The sequence below is a fragment of the Triturus cristatus genome, chromosome 11, assembly GCF_964204655.1.
Source record: "Triturus cristatus chromosome 11, aTriCri1.1, whole genome shotgun sequence".
Classification (NCBI taxonomy): domain Eukaryota; kingdom Metazoa; phylum Chordata; class Amphibia; order Caudata; family Salamandridae; genus Triturus; species Triturus cristatus.
Genome location: NC_140594.1, coordinates 989,402,243 through 989,419,677, shown reverse-complemented (window position 1 = coordinate 989,419,677; position 17,435 = coordinate 989,402,243). Strand labels below are relative to the sequence as shown.

At 45.2% G+C, this 17,435-nt stretch overlaps 1 protein-coding gene across 6 annotated transcripts in view; it reads left to right on the top strand.

The window, feature by feature from the left end:
- Nucleotides 1-17,435, top strand: part of HLTF (helicase like transcription factor) — a 397,768-nt gene that overhangs the window by 193,530 nt on the left and 186,803 nt on the right. For 4 of the 6 annotated variants that reach the window (XM_085635054.1, XM_085635052.1, XM_085635051.1 and 1 more), the window contains one exon: nt 7,517-7,594. The exons of the other annotated variants lie outside the window; for them this stretch is intronic. In XM_085635054.1, the coding sequence (XP_085491180.1) occupies nt 7,517-7,594 (78 nt within the window). The remainder of the gene's footprint in view (nt 1-7,516; nt 7,595-17,435) is intronic. 6 annotated transcript variants of the gene reach the window in all.

The window sequence follows — 17,435 nt, the reverse complement described above, 5'->3', positions numbered from 1 at the left end:
GGGAGTGGTTGTCCAGGTCCCCCTGCCGCACTGGTTCTCCCCTCTCCCCCTCCAGATGGGGGGCTTCCTCCCGGACCCCCTAGTAGCAGCATTTAACTGATGACAGACCTCTGAGCTACTGTCAGACCTCTGGTGGTTTTCTTTTTGTTATAGTTCATTGTTTTGTTTTATATTACATGAAGACAATGAATTCGTTCTATTGGGTTTCTTTATTTCTCACTATGACTTCTATCTAATTCTGCATAATCACTGACAGTGTAGCCTAGGTAATAGGTTCCGATAGTCTCTATGGTTTGCATGCTTTGATAGAATGCTATAGACAATAACCCTACCACTCCCCAGGGTTTCTTTATTCCCTCTTGTGAGCGAGTGATTTCCGGATAAATCCGGCAGAGACTGCTGTGCCGGACTTAAACCTCATTACTGATTTGCTATTTCTTACATTGATTACAAATGATGTGTATACTGTACAGTGAATTATTACTGATAACCACAGTATGTAATATGTTGACCTCACTATGGAAATGTAACTGTGTTGAGAGTTTGATAAGAGTGCTATATTAACACCAATAAAAACGATAAAAAAAAAGATTTGTAAATTCTTTGAAAATCAAGAGGTTCATGAACCGTCGTTATTTTCCACTAATTTACATCGTCCGTCACGCTTCTGCCCCCCCCCCCCCCCCCCAGTTCAGCTGTCGGCCCAGAGGTTGCTGTGTTCGAGCAACATGTCTTCCAGGACATCGAGGCATTAGAAGAGCGGCACCAAACAACTCATCCATGTAATATGAATAGAACGGATTGGTTGGCGGTCAAGTCGCTGCAGGATAACAAACAGATAACAATAAAACAAACCGATAAAGGTGGTGCGGTGGTAGTCCTTAACACAAAGAATTATGAAAAGAAGTCTTGAGGCTTCTGGAGGTTCGAACCAACTAACAACCATTGGCACGTGACCTCACACGTCAACTCTAGGAGACTATTGGGACCCTGGTGGCGGACGCTAGGGAGAAGAAATGGATAACCCATAAGGAGGCAGAGTTTCTTGTTAATGTGAGACCTAGAATGCCGGCGTTTTACTTTCTGCCGAAGATACATAAAGCCCAGCGCCCGCCACCAGGCCACCCGATCGTTTCGGGGATTCAATCAGTATTGAAGCCCCTGTCCCAATTTGCGGACTTCTTTCTAAGGGAATCTGTGATCACCCAACCATCATTTGTGCAGGATACCACTGATGTGTTTGAAGGCAGTGAAATATGTTCTGTAGGGTGTGAGACAGATTTCTTCACAGTATTATATTATTTTCAATAGTAACAAATAGAAACGAATGCGAAAACCACTTCATGTATACTGAGTACAATCAGAATATTTATTTAAACTAGATTTCTCAGGCTGTCAACAGGAAACAGTGACAAATAGTGCAGTGAAATAAGTGCTTAGTGACTGTTGTGAAGTGGGTGCAATATATACAGATTCAGATAAAATATGTACAAATATTCACAACAGAGATTCCAATTTGTTTACAAAGGAGGTCAGTACATGTATAATCAATGTCTCAGGTAGTGCGCTAGAATGCATTATATTCAAAACCCTGAGACTCGATATTACTGAGCCAACAAGCTAGTAACGCCGACGTTTCGACCCTGACGACAGGTTATTTTATGGGTGTCATGGCGCGTCTTCCTCAAGGCTATAGAGTTAGTGTAGACAGCCTGAAAGTAAGGAAATTGTGTCAGGGCATGTGTTCCAAGTACATGGTGTCAAATGATTTGTGTCACCAACAAGGTGAAACACTCACCACAAACTGAGGTCTGACTTTCTCAGATGCCCTCTTCTTCCCGAATCCGAAGAGTATCTAGAATGAGTGGCGAAGGATTAATCTCCCCATTCATACAACATCCCATGGTCATTGATGTAAAAGTATATAAAACACAATCCGGTCTTACCTGATGTGAATCAGAGGCCAGTGGGATCTTTAATTGATTTGTGATTGAAGACTGGGAACTAAATTAGCCCTTTGCTTTATTTCAAAGGCGTACAATTTCTGAAATTAAAGAACAATGAAGTTGAAAAGTACTCATCCGCGATGGCGGTGTTGACATTTATGCGATTGTTTATAAAGCGGTAGTTTAGGAACTAGCCCCCACTGTTAAATGGTGCATCACTGATTACACTCTAGTCATAGACAGGAGTGTAACGATGCTTGCGATGTTCGCATGCAGCCTGAATTAATTAATCTAAATAAGCACATGGTTCCTAAGTTACATGTGTAAAATACGTGACTACTTCAAAAACAGGAGGGTTAGCCGACCGTCTTGATCACAGTGAAGGAATTATGACGGTGCTAGAGACACTCACGTATCGCATGAGTTTAAGTAAACACGAGGTTCCACAATATCAATTAGGTTGTCAGAAAGACATTTATTGGTATGCGGAGCGCTCATCCATTTGAAAGCGTGGCGCTTCGATGGAAAATATGAATCTATCTGTACAAAGCACTTACCTAAGCTTGCATGGTTGAGCAATGTCGTTACCCAGCCGACTCACCTAATGGCACGTCCTTCGTGAAGACAGTCTTGAGCGAGACTGTCATTCGCGGGTTATTTAAAGTAGTACCACCGATTGACGTAGATCAGCGCATGAATGAGAACGAAGCATTGAGGTGCCTATAAGAATTGAGATGTCACGCAGTGCTTGGGGGGGGCTGTCCTTTATTGCCACTGATAGAAACCCTTTTTATCAGTCTTATATTAGCTGATTGAGAAAAACAGTAAAGTTCTAAACACGTCTTGCAGTTTGCATGCAGGTCCTTGATGCCGGTTCATATGTCACTGTGCTATATTAAAAGTACTGCAATTTATGAACAGCAAGTGACCCACTTACTCTAAAGAAATAAAAAATGTGCATAATCACTTCAGAAGTTTTGGACTGATGCTGGTTTTTCGACTTTGATAGTGCAAAGTTTTTGTTGAATTAGCTACCCCCCAACTGGCATACGCTGACTTACTCATAAGTCCATATAAGTACCTATTCTAGGGTACCCAGAGTAGGCAAATCATAGTGTTCCCCCCCCCCCCAGGGCTGCAGCTCTGGTTGTGCCACCCGGAGTCGCAAAATCCAGATCCGAAGACCAGCCACTGACTTGGCCCCAACCCTGCTGGCCTGGCTGCTATACCACAATTGTGCCAAAGACGACTCATCCTGCACCTGCTATGTATTCAAACGCCTGGCAACATTTCACCCAAGAACCAGGAACTCCCGTGCAGGTGCAGATTTGCTCCCCTGCATCCTCTAGGCACCCTAAGACACCTGAGAGGCCTCTGGACTGCCAAAAACCAGACACCGGAAAGCACCACTGCACCTGTTCCCCCTAGCCCAAGTTGAAGTGGTCCAACGGTGCCAGCGTGGTCCCCAGCCCTCCAGAGACCAAGCTCTCTTTGGGTTTGCCAACTGTGGACTTCCTGCCGCTGCCTGCAGCTTCTTTTTGCAGGCCCCCTCTACTACGAGTGTCTCCTGTGACATAAACTCGATGCCTGGAAACACCTCTGCACCTGGCCGCCCCGGCCCAAGGCGAAGAAGACCCAAGGTGTTTTCACGTACTGAGTGTCGAGAGCCCTGAGCCCCCTTGTTGGTTTAGCCTGACTGGTCCCTCAGTCCAAACCTGCAGCCTCTTTTCACGCATACCAATCCCCATTGACTAACATTAGGAACCTGACACTGTATTGCACCCCTGCATCTTGTCCGCCCTAGTGCTGCACGAGGTGACCTGTTGGTTCTGCCTTGGACCTTGCCCCATACTCCCATTAAGTCCGGGAGATTGGCCTCATAAGTCGGTCCGAAGTACCTGTATGCAGTGTATGTCTTTCCTCCAGGGCATTACTTTGATTTTTTAAACCTGTTAATATTTCTATCTCAAAACTTACTTACCGGATCATAATGATTTGGGTGCCAAAATATACATAAAGATAGATATTTTTTTAATAAATTTGTGTGGATCTCCTTATTGTGTCATGTGCATCATTTATTGACTGTGTGTGCAGCAGATATCTAAAACTCCTCTCTGATAAGCCTGCGGCTGCTCGACTACACTACCCCCTAGAAGAGCACCCTGGAATTGCTAAAGCAAGTCCTATCCACTTATAAGGGATACCTGGACTCTGCACAGTATACCATTTTTTAGTATACTGTATAAAGAGCCAGCCTCCTACACCTGGGAGATGGTGAGGCCAGGGAAGCATTTTCCTCGTCCAGTCCTGTGCTGTGTGCGAGATCTGGGGCAATCCAGTCCCAGCAGTCGGTGACGCAACCAGGTGGAGGTATAGCACTCCAGTCCAAACAAATAGCAAAAGCACGCTTTACTGAAATGCTCTAAACAGAGGCAGGAACCATGCTCAGTGCATCTGTTTACAGCATGTGACCTGATGTCACAGAGTCCTCTCTCTGTGATGTTAGGTCTCTCATGGACTGGCATGCCCTTTAGCAAAGCTAGCCTCCTCTAGCTCCCTCCCTTTTCCAACTCCTCAACTCCTCACCGGGTTGGATGGTGTCATTTGTGCTAGCTGACCCCACCCCACCCTGTGATGACTTGGAAAAGGGTGGGGTGGAGGTGAAGAATTGACATGCATCCTCGGGAGTATAGCACTGACACTGTACTCGCCTGGGGCTGCTTCAAAATCAGACGCTGCTTCGCGTCATCGGTGGGTGGTCCATGAAGACCCCCCAAGTACTGCTAGCCAGGGCTGGCACCATGTCAGCCTGCAAAGCTTGCTTGCAAATCACCATAATTTGCACATGCACAATGTTGAAAACTGGGTTTTTGTTGCAGTCGTTTCCCCCACTTTTTGTCTGGTATTTGATGACACTTTGACAGAGGTGCACTGGGTTCCTGCTGACCAGGTCCCCAGTGCCAGTGTTCTTTCTCAAGACAAGACAGCTGGTCACTTGATCCACAAGTGAACAGGCCTTTAGCACCTTTAAGTCCCTAGTAAATAGTACCTCTGGTTCCTAGGGCATAGATACTAAAGAGGGTCCCTAAGAGCTGCAGCAAATCTTGTGCAACTCTAAGGGGCCCAGCAACAAACTCATACTGACTGCCACTGCAGGCTGCGTGGCAAAGTGCTCTAAAAAGTGAAAACATGACATGACACACTCCTGTGTGCCATGTCTCCTAACACTGCATGTACAATTTGTAAGTCATCCCTACAGCAGGCCTTACAGCCCTGAGGCAGGGTTCCTTATATTAAATGTAAGGACATATCTGCATGAGGAGATATGCCCCTGTGCTGGCCAGTTAGTTCTATTACTGACAGTACAAGTGAACAAGGAAGCAATCTTACAGTATGTATTGGGCACTGCTCAAAACGAGTTTCCCAGCGACAAAATGACTTTACTTAAACCTCTGGATTTAGGTATAAGACACCTCATATTAATAAACCCACACTGACTCCTGTGATGGTTTATTAATACATACACCCAGAGCATACCTTAGAGGTACCCTCTGAAGACTACTAGCTTTCTTGTGTGCTGGCTGACTGATCCAGTCCAGCCTGCCACCACAGACCAGTTTCTGACCCCATAGGTGGTGAGAGGAGCGCTCTCAGAAGTCATAAACAATGCCTGCTCTGGAAAGAGGTGTTATCACCTACCCCTGCATGAAGACTGGTAAATAAGCCCATTTGGTCCCAGGGCAGGTGGGAAAATTAGCTATGCAAGAGCTGTGTTGCACTGCCAGGCTGGACACACTTCTAGCGTGAACAAGCCTGAAGTGAATTTTGAAATTCCATCTTCTTGTGTGGTGTAATTAGGAACTCTGAGACATTCCCCAAAGGAAGTAGTCATCTAGGGGGTGTAGTGACCATGGGGTAAGTAGCCCATTGGCTACAGCCCCTCACTCCTGTTAACACCCTTAAATTTAGTATTTAGGGGACCACCTGATAGCAGGACTTCAGATTTTGACAGACACAAAAGAATGGGCGGACTAAGAAGACTGCTGAACTGAGGAACACGACTGACTTGGTGCCAACCCTGCCAGTCTGTCTGCTGCACACAACTCTCGTGGAGCAAACAACTTGTTCGGACGCTGTGTAGAATACAAGAAACCCGGAGGGCTGCCAGTGCTTCGATAAATACCAAAGAAACTCCCTTGGAGTAGAAGAGCTGCTCCCCTCCAGCTGCGGGCACCAAAGAAGCAACGTCCGAACACCGACCTGGTGCTCACGGGACATCTGAGGCGGCAGCTGCTCAGGAAGAGGCAGCTGTGTTCCTGCAGGTCAGTTCCATCCTCTCTCTAAGTGTGGGGATGCCAGGACCAACCTGAGCTGCACAACACCAATACCCGGGATGCTGGACCCCTTGTAGCAACCAAGGCTTGTTGTGACTAGACCAGACATCATCGCCAAGGAAAACCAATCTGCACGTTGAGGGACTTCAGGAACAGAGAGATCCACACCGAGAGTGGCCCAGCTGTTCTGTTTGTCCCTTTTCTGAGATATGGACCGCTGTTCCCCGAATTCCCCAAAGTACCCCTGCACCCGTGACCCACAGCCCGAGTCCAAGGTAGGTGATGGTTCAAATTGGGTCATCAGACCCAAAAGAGCTAAGCCCACCCTTAGGTTTACCCAGACTGGACTTCCCGTCGCCGCATGTAGTCTCTTTCTGCAGGCCCCCTCCAACCATGATTGACACTACTGCACCTGAGCTTCACAACCCTAGGAGAAGTGGACCAACGGTGTCCCTGCGTGCCCGAGGATCTCAAGGGTCGAGCCCCCATGTGGGTTCCCCCAGTCCCAGCTTGCAGCCTTTTTCTTACTGGACTGTTATCTATCAAAGTGAATGGAACACCTCATGCTGTAACATACCTTTGCAGCCGGACGCCCCAGAGCCTCCCGAGGTGACCTGTTGGTGTGGTCTTTGACCTTGCTCCATACTCACCTTAAGTCGCAGAGAAAGTCTTGTAAATCGCTGTTAAGTGCCCGAATGTAGTACATTCATTCCCCCGTAGGATAATATTACCGCTCCCAGAAATTGCACTGTCAACTTGTGAAAACTGTAAAAATTCATAGCTCGAAAAGTACTTACCTGATTCGGATGATACCTGAATTCATATAAAACTGTGTTATTTTTATATTTTGGTGCCGGATTTCTTTACTGAATGTGTCTCACTTACTGCCTATGTGTGTGCAACAAATACTTAGCACTACCCACTGATAGGCCTAACTGCTCGCCCACACTACCACAAATGAGAGCATTTTGACTGTCATATGTGCCTCAGTCATTCCTTTGGGGTTTGCTTGTACTCTTTCCACAGTTTGCCACTTTTTGGTCCACTGTATAAAGAGCCAGCTTCCTACACGCAGTAGCGTTAGTGCCTTTGTAAAACTACCTGATTGCCTGCCCGATGTGAGGACATGCTTAGGAAACATCTCATCAGGCAAGCAAGACACTGTTTTATTAAAGAAAGTTGTGTATTACAAATAATTTAAATGTTGTCTGACATAAAATGTTTGTTCTTACGCAGCTGCAAATGTAAATGCAGTCTTTGGCAAAGCTTTAGCTGGCTCATCTATCGCGGGTAAAAAGAAATCTAAACATAAAGGTAATGCTGTCTTTCTAACCTTTCTTGCATGTTTGGTAACAGTTGCTTCATTAATTCTGAACTATTTTACACTACCGTATTACCTTAGGTTTCCTCTTATCTACTCTTGTCAAAACTTCCTTCACAGTTTGTTTTCAATTTCAAATTGTCTGTTCTCTGTTAATTCTATAATATTCTGAATTTGGAGATCCAGCAAGTGGGATGTCCTTAAAGCCTGATTCCTTGTATGACAATACACCTACTTTATAATTGCAAATCAAATAGTCTTTAGAGTAAAGTCTCCAGTCCATCGTGATTCGTACGTTGGGAGTGGGCTCTTGAGGGGACCAGCTTTGTTACACTATTTTTTTCACATTTATGTATCAGTACAGTATGACAGTAAATATATACGTTAGCATTTCATTTTCCATTTTCTGTGTTAAAACTCACAAGTGGTACTCTTAACATTTCCCCAGCTTTACTCCAGCCTTTTCAGCATTTGGTGTCCATGATAGATGATAATTGCAATCACAAAGCACTTTACCACCCTATAGCCTTGAGACCCTCAGGGGTGAGTAGCAGTGCTTTGTAAACCCCCGACTGATTGATTGATTGATAGCTAATACAGTCTCTTGGACAAATTATTAGCAACAAAGGGAGTCCATATGTGCTCGCAGACACACACACACTTGCAAGTTATTTTTCTTCAAAGAAGTCTTTTAAGTCACAATGTATAACAATGAATCCTCTCTTAGTTGGCAATGCACATGGGCGCCGACTTCATGTTAGATTGTGTAATCTCATGGTTATGTTTTATGTGTGTTGAATTGCATGAATTGCACTAATGCACTTTAAAGCTGTTTTAATATAGGAAGACCATTTATGTATAGTACTTATTTAATTGTATGTGGAATCTCAGCTGTTGTCTGGTCAAACATTATATATGTTTAATGTCGTTTTATGGATCTAGTATCCGAAATAAATGTTGATGATGATGAGATTGTGTTCTCTCCCATTAATTTCAGACGTGTACTGAATGGGGCTCTGAGTTCAGTGTCTTGTTTTTTGTTCGGGCCCAACCGGTTGTGTCGACTTCGATGTTAGTATAAGAAACTCTACCTAACTCCGTTTTCCACACGCGCCCCTCTCCTCAAGGACTTCTTCCTAGAGAATGCATGCAGAGTGATGGAATAGACGCCCTTCCAATATTGCCTTCAGTGCAAAAAGGTGTGTAACCTCTGCGTTTCTCCTGACCATGACAACGCTGTGTGCAAGGCCTGCCTCACCTTCTGATCGATAAAGACTCTTTGGTACTAATGGGAGAGAAGGTGGGACCACCAGAAGATGCAGTGGTATGCCTCTGATGACACTGCCAATATATTTGTTGAACAGCCTTCACTTGATGTTGAGGAAGATGAAAAAGCCGGCCCCTTTGGCATTTCACCCCTACAGCCATTGGTTAGGCTGGAGGCGGATTTCTCTATAGACTTCAACCATGAGGAAGAGAAACAAGAGGCTTCCACTGCCTCCACTCCATCTGGGCCCCCTACAAAAGTCTTGACCAGAAACTTGACTTATGTGTGCACCAAAACACTCACCAAGCTTCTCACCCAACCTCCAGTTGAGGCAGAGCAACACCCTTCAGTGGCTACAGGAAGAGTTGGATGGAAGACTGAGGCACCTGTTAATACATCCTCAGACCAGCAAGATCTCCATGAAGCTGCCTCCAAGGCCTATGGAGACATTTCCTCGGAAAAGGAAGGTGACTTTTGAGGCAGAGTTGGCTTTGGAGCCTCCCTGAGCTCCTGAGCACAAGTGACACAAGGGCAGGGGCTCCAGCCCCCCCCCCCCACTATTTGCACTTCCTCTACCACCTCCTACTTCACCACTTTATCACCACATACATCATCACCTCTACACTCACCAGAGGGTTCTCCTGACTTCCCTTTCCACCCAACTCACCCTTTATGGTGCGCTGTTTGATCTGGTGTCCACCGATGACCCATGGGATGACTATGATGAATATCCTCCAGGAGATCCTGACCAGGATCACTGTCCCGTTAGAGAATCACCCCCAGACGATGCCACCGCGTATCATGAGGTTTTACAGAGGGCAGACACATGCCGTAAGGTAGCCATGCATATCCTCCACGCGAAAGAGGCCTTCTTGCTGGAGACACTGTCCACATCTCAAAGAACAGTTTAGTTCTTTCCCATGCTGAAGGGTATGCTAAAGTCCTACCACAGACCCCTTCAAAGGAACCTGTAAAGGTGAGGGTGGTAACTGCCAGGTGGAGAAAAAATATAAACCCTTCCCCATTGACCAACCTTACACCAGTAGTCGCGTCCCTCCTGATTCCCTTGTGGTCTGTATCACACACAAATGCATCAATGCTCAGGCCATGGGCAGTGCTTCCCCACCCGACAAGGAGAACAAGAAGCTAGAAGCTGCTGGGTAGAGTGATGCAGTAGGAACTACCATTCACTGGAGGATTGCCGGCTCCGTCGGCCTGCTCTCCAGATATGATAGGGCACATTGGGATTAAATTCAGAAGCTCATTAAGCATCTCCCTGAGAAGAAAAGAAAAGGGGGCAGGAGTTAGTAGTAGAAGAAAAGACCATCTTCCATGTCACCATCCACTGGCGCCCTAGACGTGGCTGACAGTGCCTTGCATGGCTTCATGTCTCTGGTTTTAGATCTAAGGTCCAACAGCATCTGTTCAACCTGCCCTTCGATGGTCTACACCTCTTTGGACCGCTGGAAGTCCAGATACTAGTGAATATCAAGAAAGACCGAACACCTCTAAGGCCATCAGTGCCCTCCGGACCTCAACCCCTAGGGTCTCTTGTCCGAGAAACCAATATACAGCAGTGTCCAAGGCCACCTCCATAGACCCTACTCCCTCCTTCTAGAGGCAACAGCAGACATATCAACAGGAGTCACCAAGAGGGTACACCTAGCGTGCCTAAAGAGGCAATAATAAGAGGGGCCTCCACCTCCAAATACAGACTCCTCTTACCTTTTCCCCCTATCACATAACACCTGCCAGGGGCAAGCTCCAGGATTTCCTTCCTCGCTCTCAGTAAATATGAGAAGAGTGGACCTTTAGAAGTGGTCTGTTACAGCTACAACCTAGAACTTCACAATACCTCCTAATATTCCACCCTGCATGCGCATTCTCAGCAGGGAACATCTCAGCCTTCCTCACTGGCCGAACACTGAGTCAGACTTCCACCATTCTACTCGGAACCCACAGAGATCAGCTGTGGAGTTCCTCAGGGCTCCTCACTGAACCCCACCGTCATTAACCTCTACATGGCCCTGCTTGCAGCCATCGTCAGAAGCCATGGACTCAACATAGTTCCTACGCCGACATACAGCGGATTCTCTCCCACACAGATGAATCCACAGCCACCAAGAGCAACTTCCACAATGGTATGAAGGCAGTCACCACCTGGTTGAAGGACAGCTGCTTCAAACTCAACTCATACAAGAATGAAGTCCTCATACTGGACAACAAGCCCTCCGCCTGGGATGACTCCTGGTGGCCCGCAGCACTCAGAACCCCCGCACACCCACTTACCATGCACAAAACATCTGCCTCATCCTGGACTTCTCGCTTTGCCTTCTTTGGAAGATTTTCAAGTGGATCTTCACCAAGTCCAGGAAAACAGTCACCGATGTGCTCATCATCAGCAGACTCAACCCACTCTACGCCATCAGCACCCAGAAACTCCTAAAAAAAAACTGCAGAACATCCAGAACACCTCCTCTTGATTCATCTTGAATATCCCCTGCCGCAGCCACAACACTGGTCACCAGAGAGACCTCCACATGCTCCCGATAAACAAAAGAATTACCTTCAAGCTCCTCACTCACGCCTACAAAGCACTACACAATGCCAGACCTGCATACCTCAACCACCGCCTCTCCTTCTACACACCCTCCAGACATCTCCGCTCCTCTCAACTAGCCCTGGCCACCATCCCACGGATCCGAGAGACCTCGGCTGAAGGAAGATCCTTCTCCTACCTCACTACGAAGACCTGGAACTTCCTGCCTCTACATCTCAGGCAATCACTGTCACTGCCTTAATTCAGGAACAACCTCATGACTTGGCTTTTCGACTGAACTGCAGATTCCCCCCAGAAACCTGATTGATTGATTGGAGAGGCCCAAGTCCTCCTTCAAAAAGAAGCCATGGAACCAGTGTCCACCACCAGAGGGGAAAGTGTGTTTACTCTCTTTTCTCTTTACTTCCTCATTCCCAAGAAGCACTGCTCCCTCAGACCTACCCTGGACCTCAGACCCATAATGATATATTTTCTCCAAACATTTAAAAATGATGACCCTGCAGGATGCCATCCCTCTGCTTTAACAGGCAACTGCATGGCAGCATTTAACTTCAAAGGCATTTATTTTCACGTACCCATTCATCCCCTCCACCTTTTTAAGCTTAATGGTAAGTAGCCATTATTACTGTTAGGCCTCACCACTGCTCCAAGGGATTTCACCAACTGCCTGGCAGTGATTGATGTTTACTTTAAGAAGGGGAGGCATTCCGGTCTTCCCCTACATAGACGTCTGGCTAACCAAGAGTGCAAGCAAGCAACAGTGACTAACACACACCCAGACAACCATCTCACTTCTCCACATCCTCTGGTTCAGGTGCAGTGCCACCAAATCTCACCTACAACCTCTTCAAATCCAAGTTTTTTTAGGGATGGTGCTGAATTTGGTTAGGTAGAACCTCCCTCAGCCTCAAAGGGTCTCCACATTTCAGCCTCACCTACCTCTTTTTCAGCTACGTCGTCCTCTCGCGATCAGAATCATAATGCACCTAGGCATTATGGTCTCACATATCGCTATTGTGCCTTAAACCCAATAATGCGTGCACCTGTTGCAGCAGTGCCGCTTGGAACAATGGTGTATGGCAGAGGGTCACGTGGAAAATCTAGCGTTGATAAAGGCCAGGGTGCATCGATCTCTGCAGTGGTTGAACAGCAACAATCAGGGCAGGCATTTTCCATACCCTATTCCTCAAGTCAGCATTACCATGGGCACTTATCAAGTCGATTTGGGGGGGTCGAGGGGACCACAGTACAAAGGGTGTGGGCCACCCATCAGCAGGGTCACCACATCAACTACCTTGAGCTCTTGGCTATCAGTCACACTCTCAAAGCCTTCCTTCCACTCATTTAAGGCAAGGTAATCCTAATCCGGATGGACAGCATGACTGCCATGCATTACCTACAAAAACAGTGCAGCACTCACTCTCGCTTCATGTTGGCACAAGCCATATGGCATTAGGCACTCTGTCACCACATTCACTTGATGGCGAAGTGCATCCTGAGAGTAGACAATGACCTTACACACCTGCTCAGCAGGATGCATCAACAACTCCACAAATGGGCACTCTACCCTCAGGTCCTGCTCCACTACTTCCAGTGCTGGGACACTCCGCACATAGATCCCTTTAATACCCTCAAGTACGCAAAATGCCCAAGCCTTGCCTGCAGGTACCCACACCCACAGTCCATTGGTAATGCACTATAAATGGACTGGTTAGGGATCTTTGCTTACGCTTTTCTGCCTCCCGCGTTCCGCTGTGTGGATGCAGAACAGAAGATGTTGCAAATTTCTTAAGCCCTCATCCTCGCAGCCACATCAGATGCTCCCCAATAGGCTCAGCAGGAACCAAGGCCAGATCAGGCCCCCAGTCCCCAAATAGCTCAATCTAGTGATTAGTCACCTAAGGACCTAGGGTTCGGTTACCTTTGTATACTGCAGAGTGTATGGATGTCCTACAAAAATCCCACTGACATGTGGCTGTTATCCTCCAAAGTGGAAATGATTGACTAGCAAGGGTATTCCGTTTGAGTTGGCAATGAAGCAATTTATGGGTAACAAATGTCTGTTATCAGCCCTAAATATGATCCTCACAACCCATGCAACATTATCTAAGACTTAAGGCATCTTCAGGTGGGAGGAGGCACATATATATCGGAAGTGCATGGGAAGGTCTACGGGAATATGCTGTTAAAATTGTAATAAGTCTATTCAACATAGAAAATGAAAGCCATATGTTTACTGGGAAATCAGACCGCTGCTGGAGGGTCGGTGGACCTTAGGAAAGACCAAATTCATATTCTGTGGGCATGCCTGATGTTCTTGGGATAATGGAAGGAAGTTCGAGCAGCCGAAGAAATCATGGTAGGATACTCCACACCAGCCACACCTGACGGGCTTACTGGCTTGGTTACTCAAAACATGCAAAACTCACATAACAGAGACTCGAAGCTAATATTTCTACTTTTGACAACTGCAAATATGGTGCTAGTAAGATACGGGAAGTGAACTTTACTACCCACATTGAAAATATGGGGCACAATGACAATAGAAAGGCAATTGTGCCATCTGATCAGGACAAAGATTGTTTTCTATCAGTCTGGCTTTCAACTTTATACAGTTTAGGTGAGGACGACAGGGCCCTGATGTGCCTACCAATGTTGAGGCCCTCACAACTGTTTGATTGAAGCATATTTTCTAGTATGATATTTTACGTGAAAGGGAATGGAGAAGCGATGCATATGGAAGATGTACAGCTCAGGAACATCAAACCTAGGGGAACCACATGCAGGCATAGAGGGAGGGAGTATACAAATGAGGCACTTTGGTTGGAGAAATTTTGATTGTGTGATATGGATAGCTTACTTGAGACACCAGTAAAAAAAACAGTTTAAACAAGGACCATAGTGTATTGGAAATCCTTTTTTAACAAACAAAATGAGTTCTGTACATACTGGTCAGCATAACTGTATCTTTTCAACTTATACAAAGATACATTGAAATGCATAAATAAGAGGAGTGTTGCAAAGGAAAGGAGCAAGAGCAAAGAGCAAAGGAGAGAATAGCCTGTTAAAGCTGGGAAGATATTAACAAATAATAACACAGTTTAACTGAGACCAAACGTCAATCAGCCTTCGTAAGCTGACAAATACATGGTTAAACGCAGAAGTGTAAGGCAGAAATACTAAGAACAGGTTACAAATGCCGGTTGAACGCTGGTAGTGCCGCTGAGACAAAGGAAATTGATGAGAACAATGCCAGATATCCATAATAATAGAGGTAAATTGGTAAAAAGAATTTAGAAATAGTGAAAAAATTCACTATGCTCTCCCAGAGGCTATTTAAATGAGAAATAGAGAAGGAGACGAATCTGGAGATGGATGCCTTCTCTGTAGAGCTTTCCAGGTTAGGACGTTTAGCAAGATACAGAGTAAATGGCAAGATCAAAGAAGGGAGTTAATTTATTAGATGTTCACTGAAAAAGAAGAGTTTTAGGTCGAATTCTTCAGGACACATGAAACAGCTGATATTAATGAGGATCAAGATTTATTCTGAGATAAGGTAGATCAAGAATCTCGGCAGGGACGCTCAACATCCTGTGATTATGAGCAAATTAATGAATCTCCCCCGTGCCTAACAAAATGAATGTGTCCATCTGTAACGCAGCTGGTGCTCATGTAAAGCGCTCCGATACCTTTGCTATATAAATATAAAAGAAAGGTTCAACAAATCTCTCAGCTCTGTGACACATAGCCCAGGTAGGAATTACAGATATTGTGGTAATTATAGGGCCAACATACTAATGAAAAATTATTTTAAAATGTAACTTGGTTTTTGCTAACTGCTTAACGGAGTAGTACAAAGAATACTAGAAATAGTATGGGAATCCTGAGTTAACTTTGTGCAAGGAAGATAAGCAATACACTGAGACTACTGGCAGATATGCTAAGGTAGGCTAAAGATGAGGCAGATCTGTCATGGATATGTCATTTGTCTTAGATATTGAAAAAGTAAAACAAATTCAAAATGTCAACATGTGTAGTAGAGCTGACAGTGATGAGGAAAACGCATCTAACATAAGGGCCCAAAATCGTAAGTGTTATAGAAGGTGGGGGTGAATCTGACTTAAAAGGTACAAGAAGAATGCATCCTATGATAGTGAAGGAGAAGCCTTAAATTCATGGAGTGAAACTGAGCTGAATGGAGGCTTGCTTGCTGATTGGAAAGAGAGTCAGGCAATGAGGGCTTTCTCTCTGCATTTTCTATGTTGGCTGTATTTACAGAGAATTTTTATTTGACATGGTATGAAAAGAAATACTGAAGAGAAGAAATATAAATTTGATAGATTTATTTATAGATTTGTAAGCAGTTACCTTGTTGAATTGTATTTAAAAACTCATAATCTAATAAAAATACTACAATAAAAATAATGTAGCCCAAGCCTACTATGAGGAACCAGAAAATAAGGTTCAACCATGTCTTGGCAGCAAAGGCTGTATTGCTGATTCTTTATTCGCCCCTTGCAGAACCTCTTATTTTTGAATGTGTAGCATAGCATAAATTATAATGCACAAAAGATTCTCTTCTTTCAGGATATTCATACAATCAGGAGGTACAACTTAGGGTCAGTATTGGGGATTTTGAGTTCCAGGCTGCAAAGATTGGTGTAATATACTTTGTAGCTTAGAAATCAGTTAGTCATTGTATTTCTAGAATTGCCTGTTTGAGCCCCAACTGAAAATGTTTGGAAAAGTAATTTGCATAATTTCAATTTTAATTATGACATACATTGATCTATGCATTGAATGTCTAAAAAAAACTGTCAAATACAAACTTTACCACAAGTGTTTGTATATGTAAGACCCTGTTTGGTGAGAAGTGGGGGTTTAATTTGTAGACAGTGACTTCTGGGCCCCAGCTGTGGTGGTTGAGGTTTTTTGTCACTGGTGTCCTAGTGGCCATTTGACTATGACTCTGCAAAATATGTCAAGTACAACCTTTTCCACTCTTGACTCTCGGTAGTGACTGTGAGCACTCACAGGCGTCTCGAGACTCAACAATAAACCAATAGACACAACATAGCTAGCTTGGTGCTCATATTTATGAAAACAAAAGTACTTTTAATCTCATGAAATTAGTGGATGACTATCACTTCTAAAGCACAACTGCTACCCCTGAAATGGGGCGTCGTTGTGCTAAAGAGTACCAACAGCAACAAGAGAAAAATACTGAATTAAACATCCAGGTTTAAGCCCTTTCCTGGAAGAAAGATACATAGGAGAACATTTGAGAGTCCATGGCAGTGAATGCACATTTTAGTAACCCTACAAGAAAGAGCGACCTCCAATCTGGCTTGAGCAAATCTAAATGCTGTACAAATCACTGGATACAACATATAGGGTTGCAGAATGTTAGATTCTATTAGTGAGATGCTACAAGTCTTTCCCTTTCAGTTAATCGTCCTCTTTTCCGCGAAGACCAAGATTTACACTATTACCGTTCCATCCCATTTATGAGTTGGGGCAGGATTAGGCTTGGGAGCAGTTAGCATAAACAGGTACTAGGGGGTACGGGTGACTGTCTCTCTCATCCACTGGCACAGGCTAAGCCCAGTGGCATTCTTGCAAGTTTTTCTCAACAGTCCTGGGTGCGCAGCGGATGTAGTTGTGTCCTTCACCTACTGTGCATCGACTCTTCATTGTTGGGCCGCAGCAGCTGTTTCAGATGTTAAAAGACTGATTTGTGGAGATGGGTCTTAGTGGCAGTGCCTGACTGAGTTGTAGCGGCCCTCTAGTTCCGCATGCTCTCTGTCGAGGTAGGTGCTGCCCCCAACCCAAATCTTCTCATTGTGATATCGTCAGGCAGTAGCAGCACCTGGGCAGATAAGGCATCTGGTTAGCAGTGATGCACTCCTTCTGCCCTTGGTGGCAGCACCAGGTGATACGACCCACGGCTGCCTTACATGCTTTTGGCACAAATGTGGTCACGCTCACTTCTTGAACTGCGCAAAGA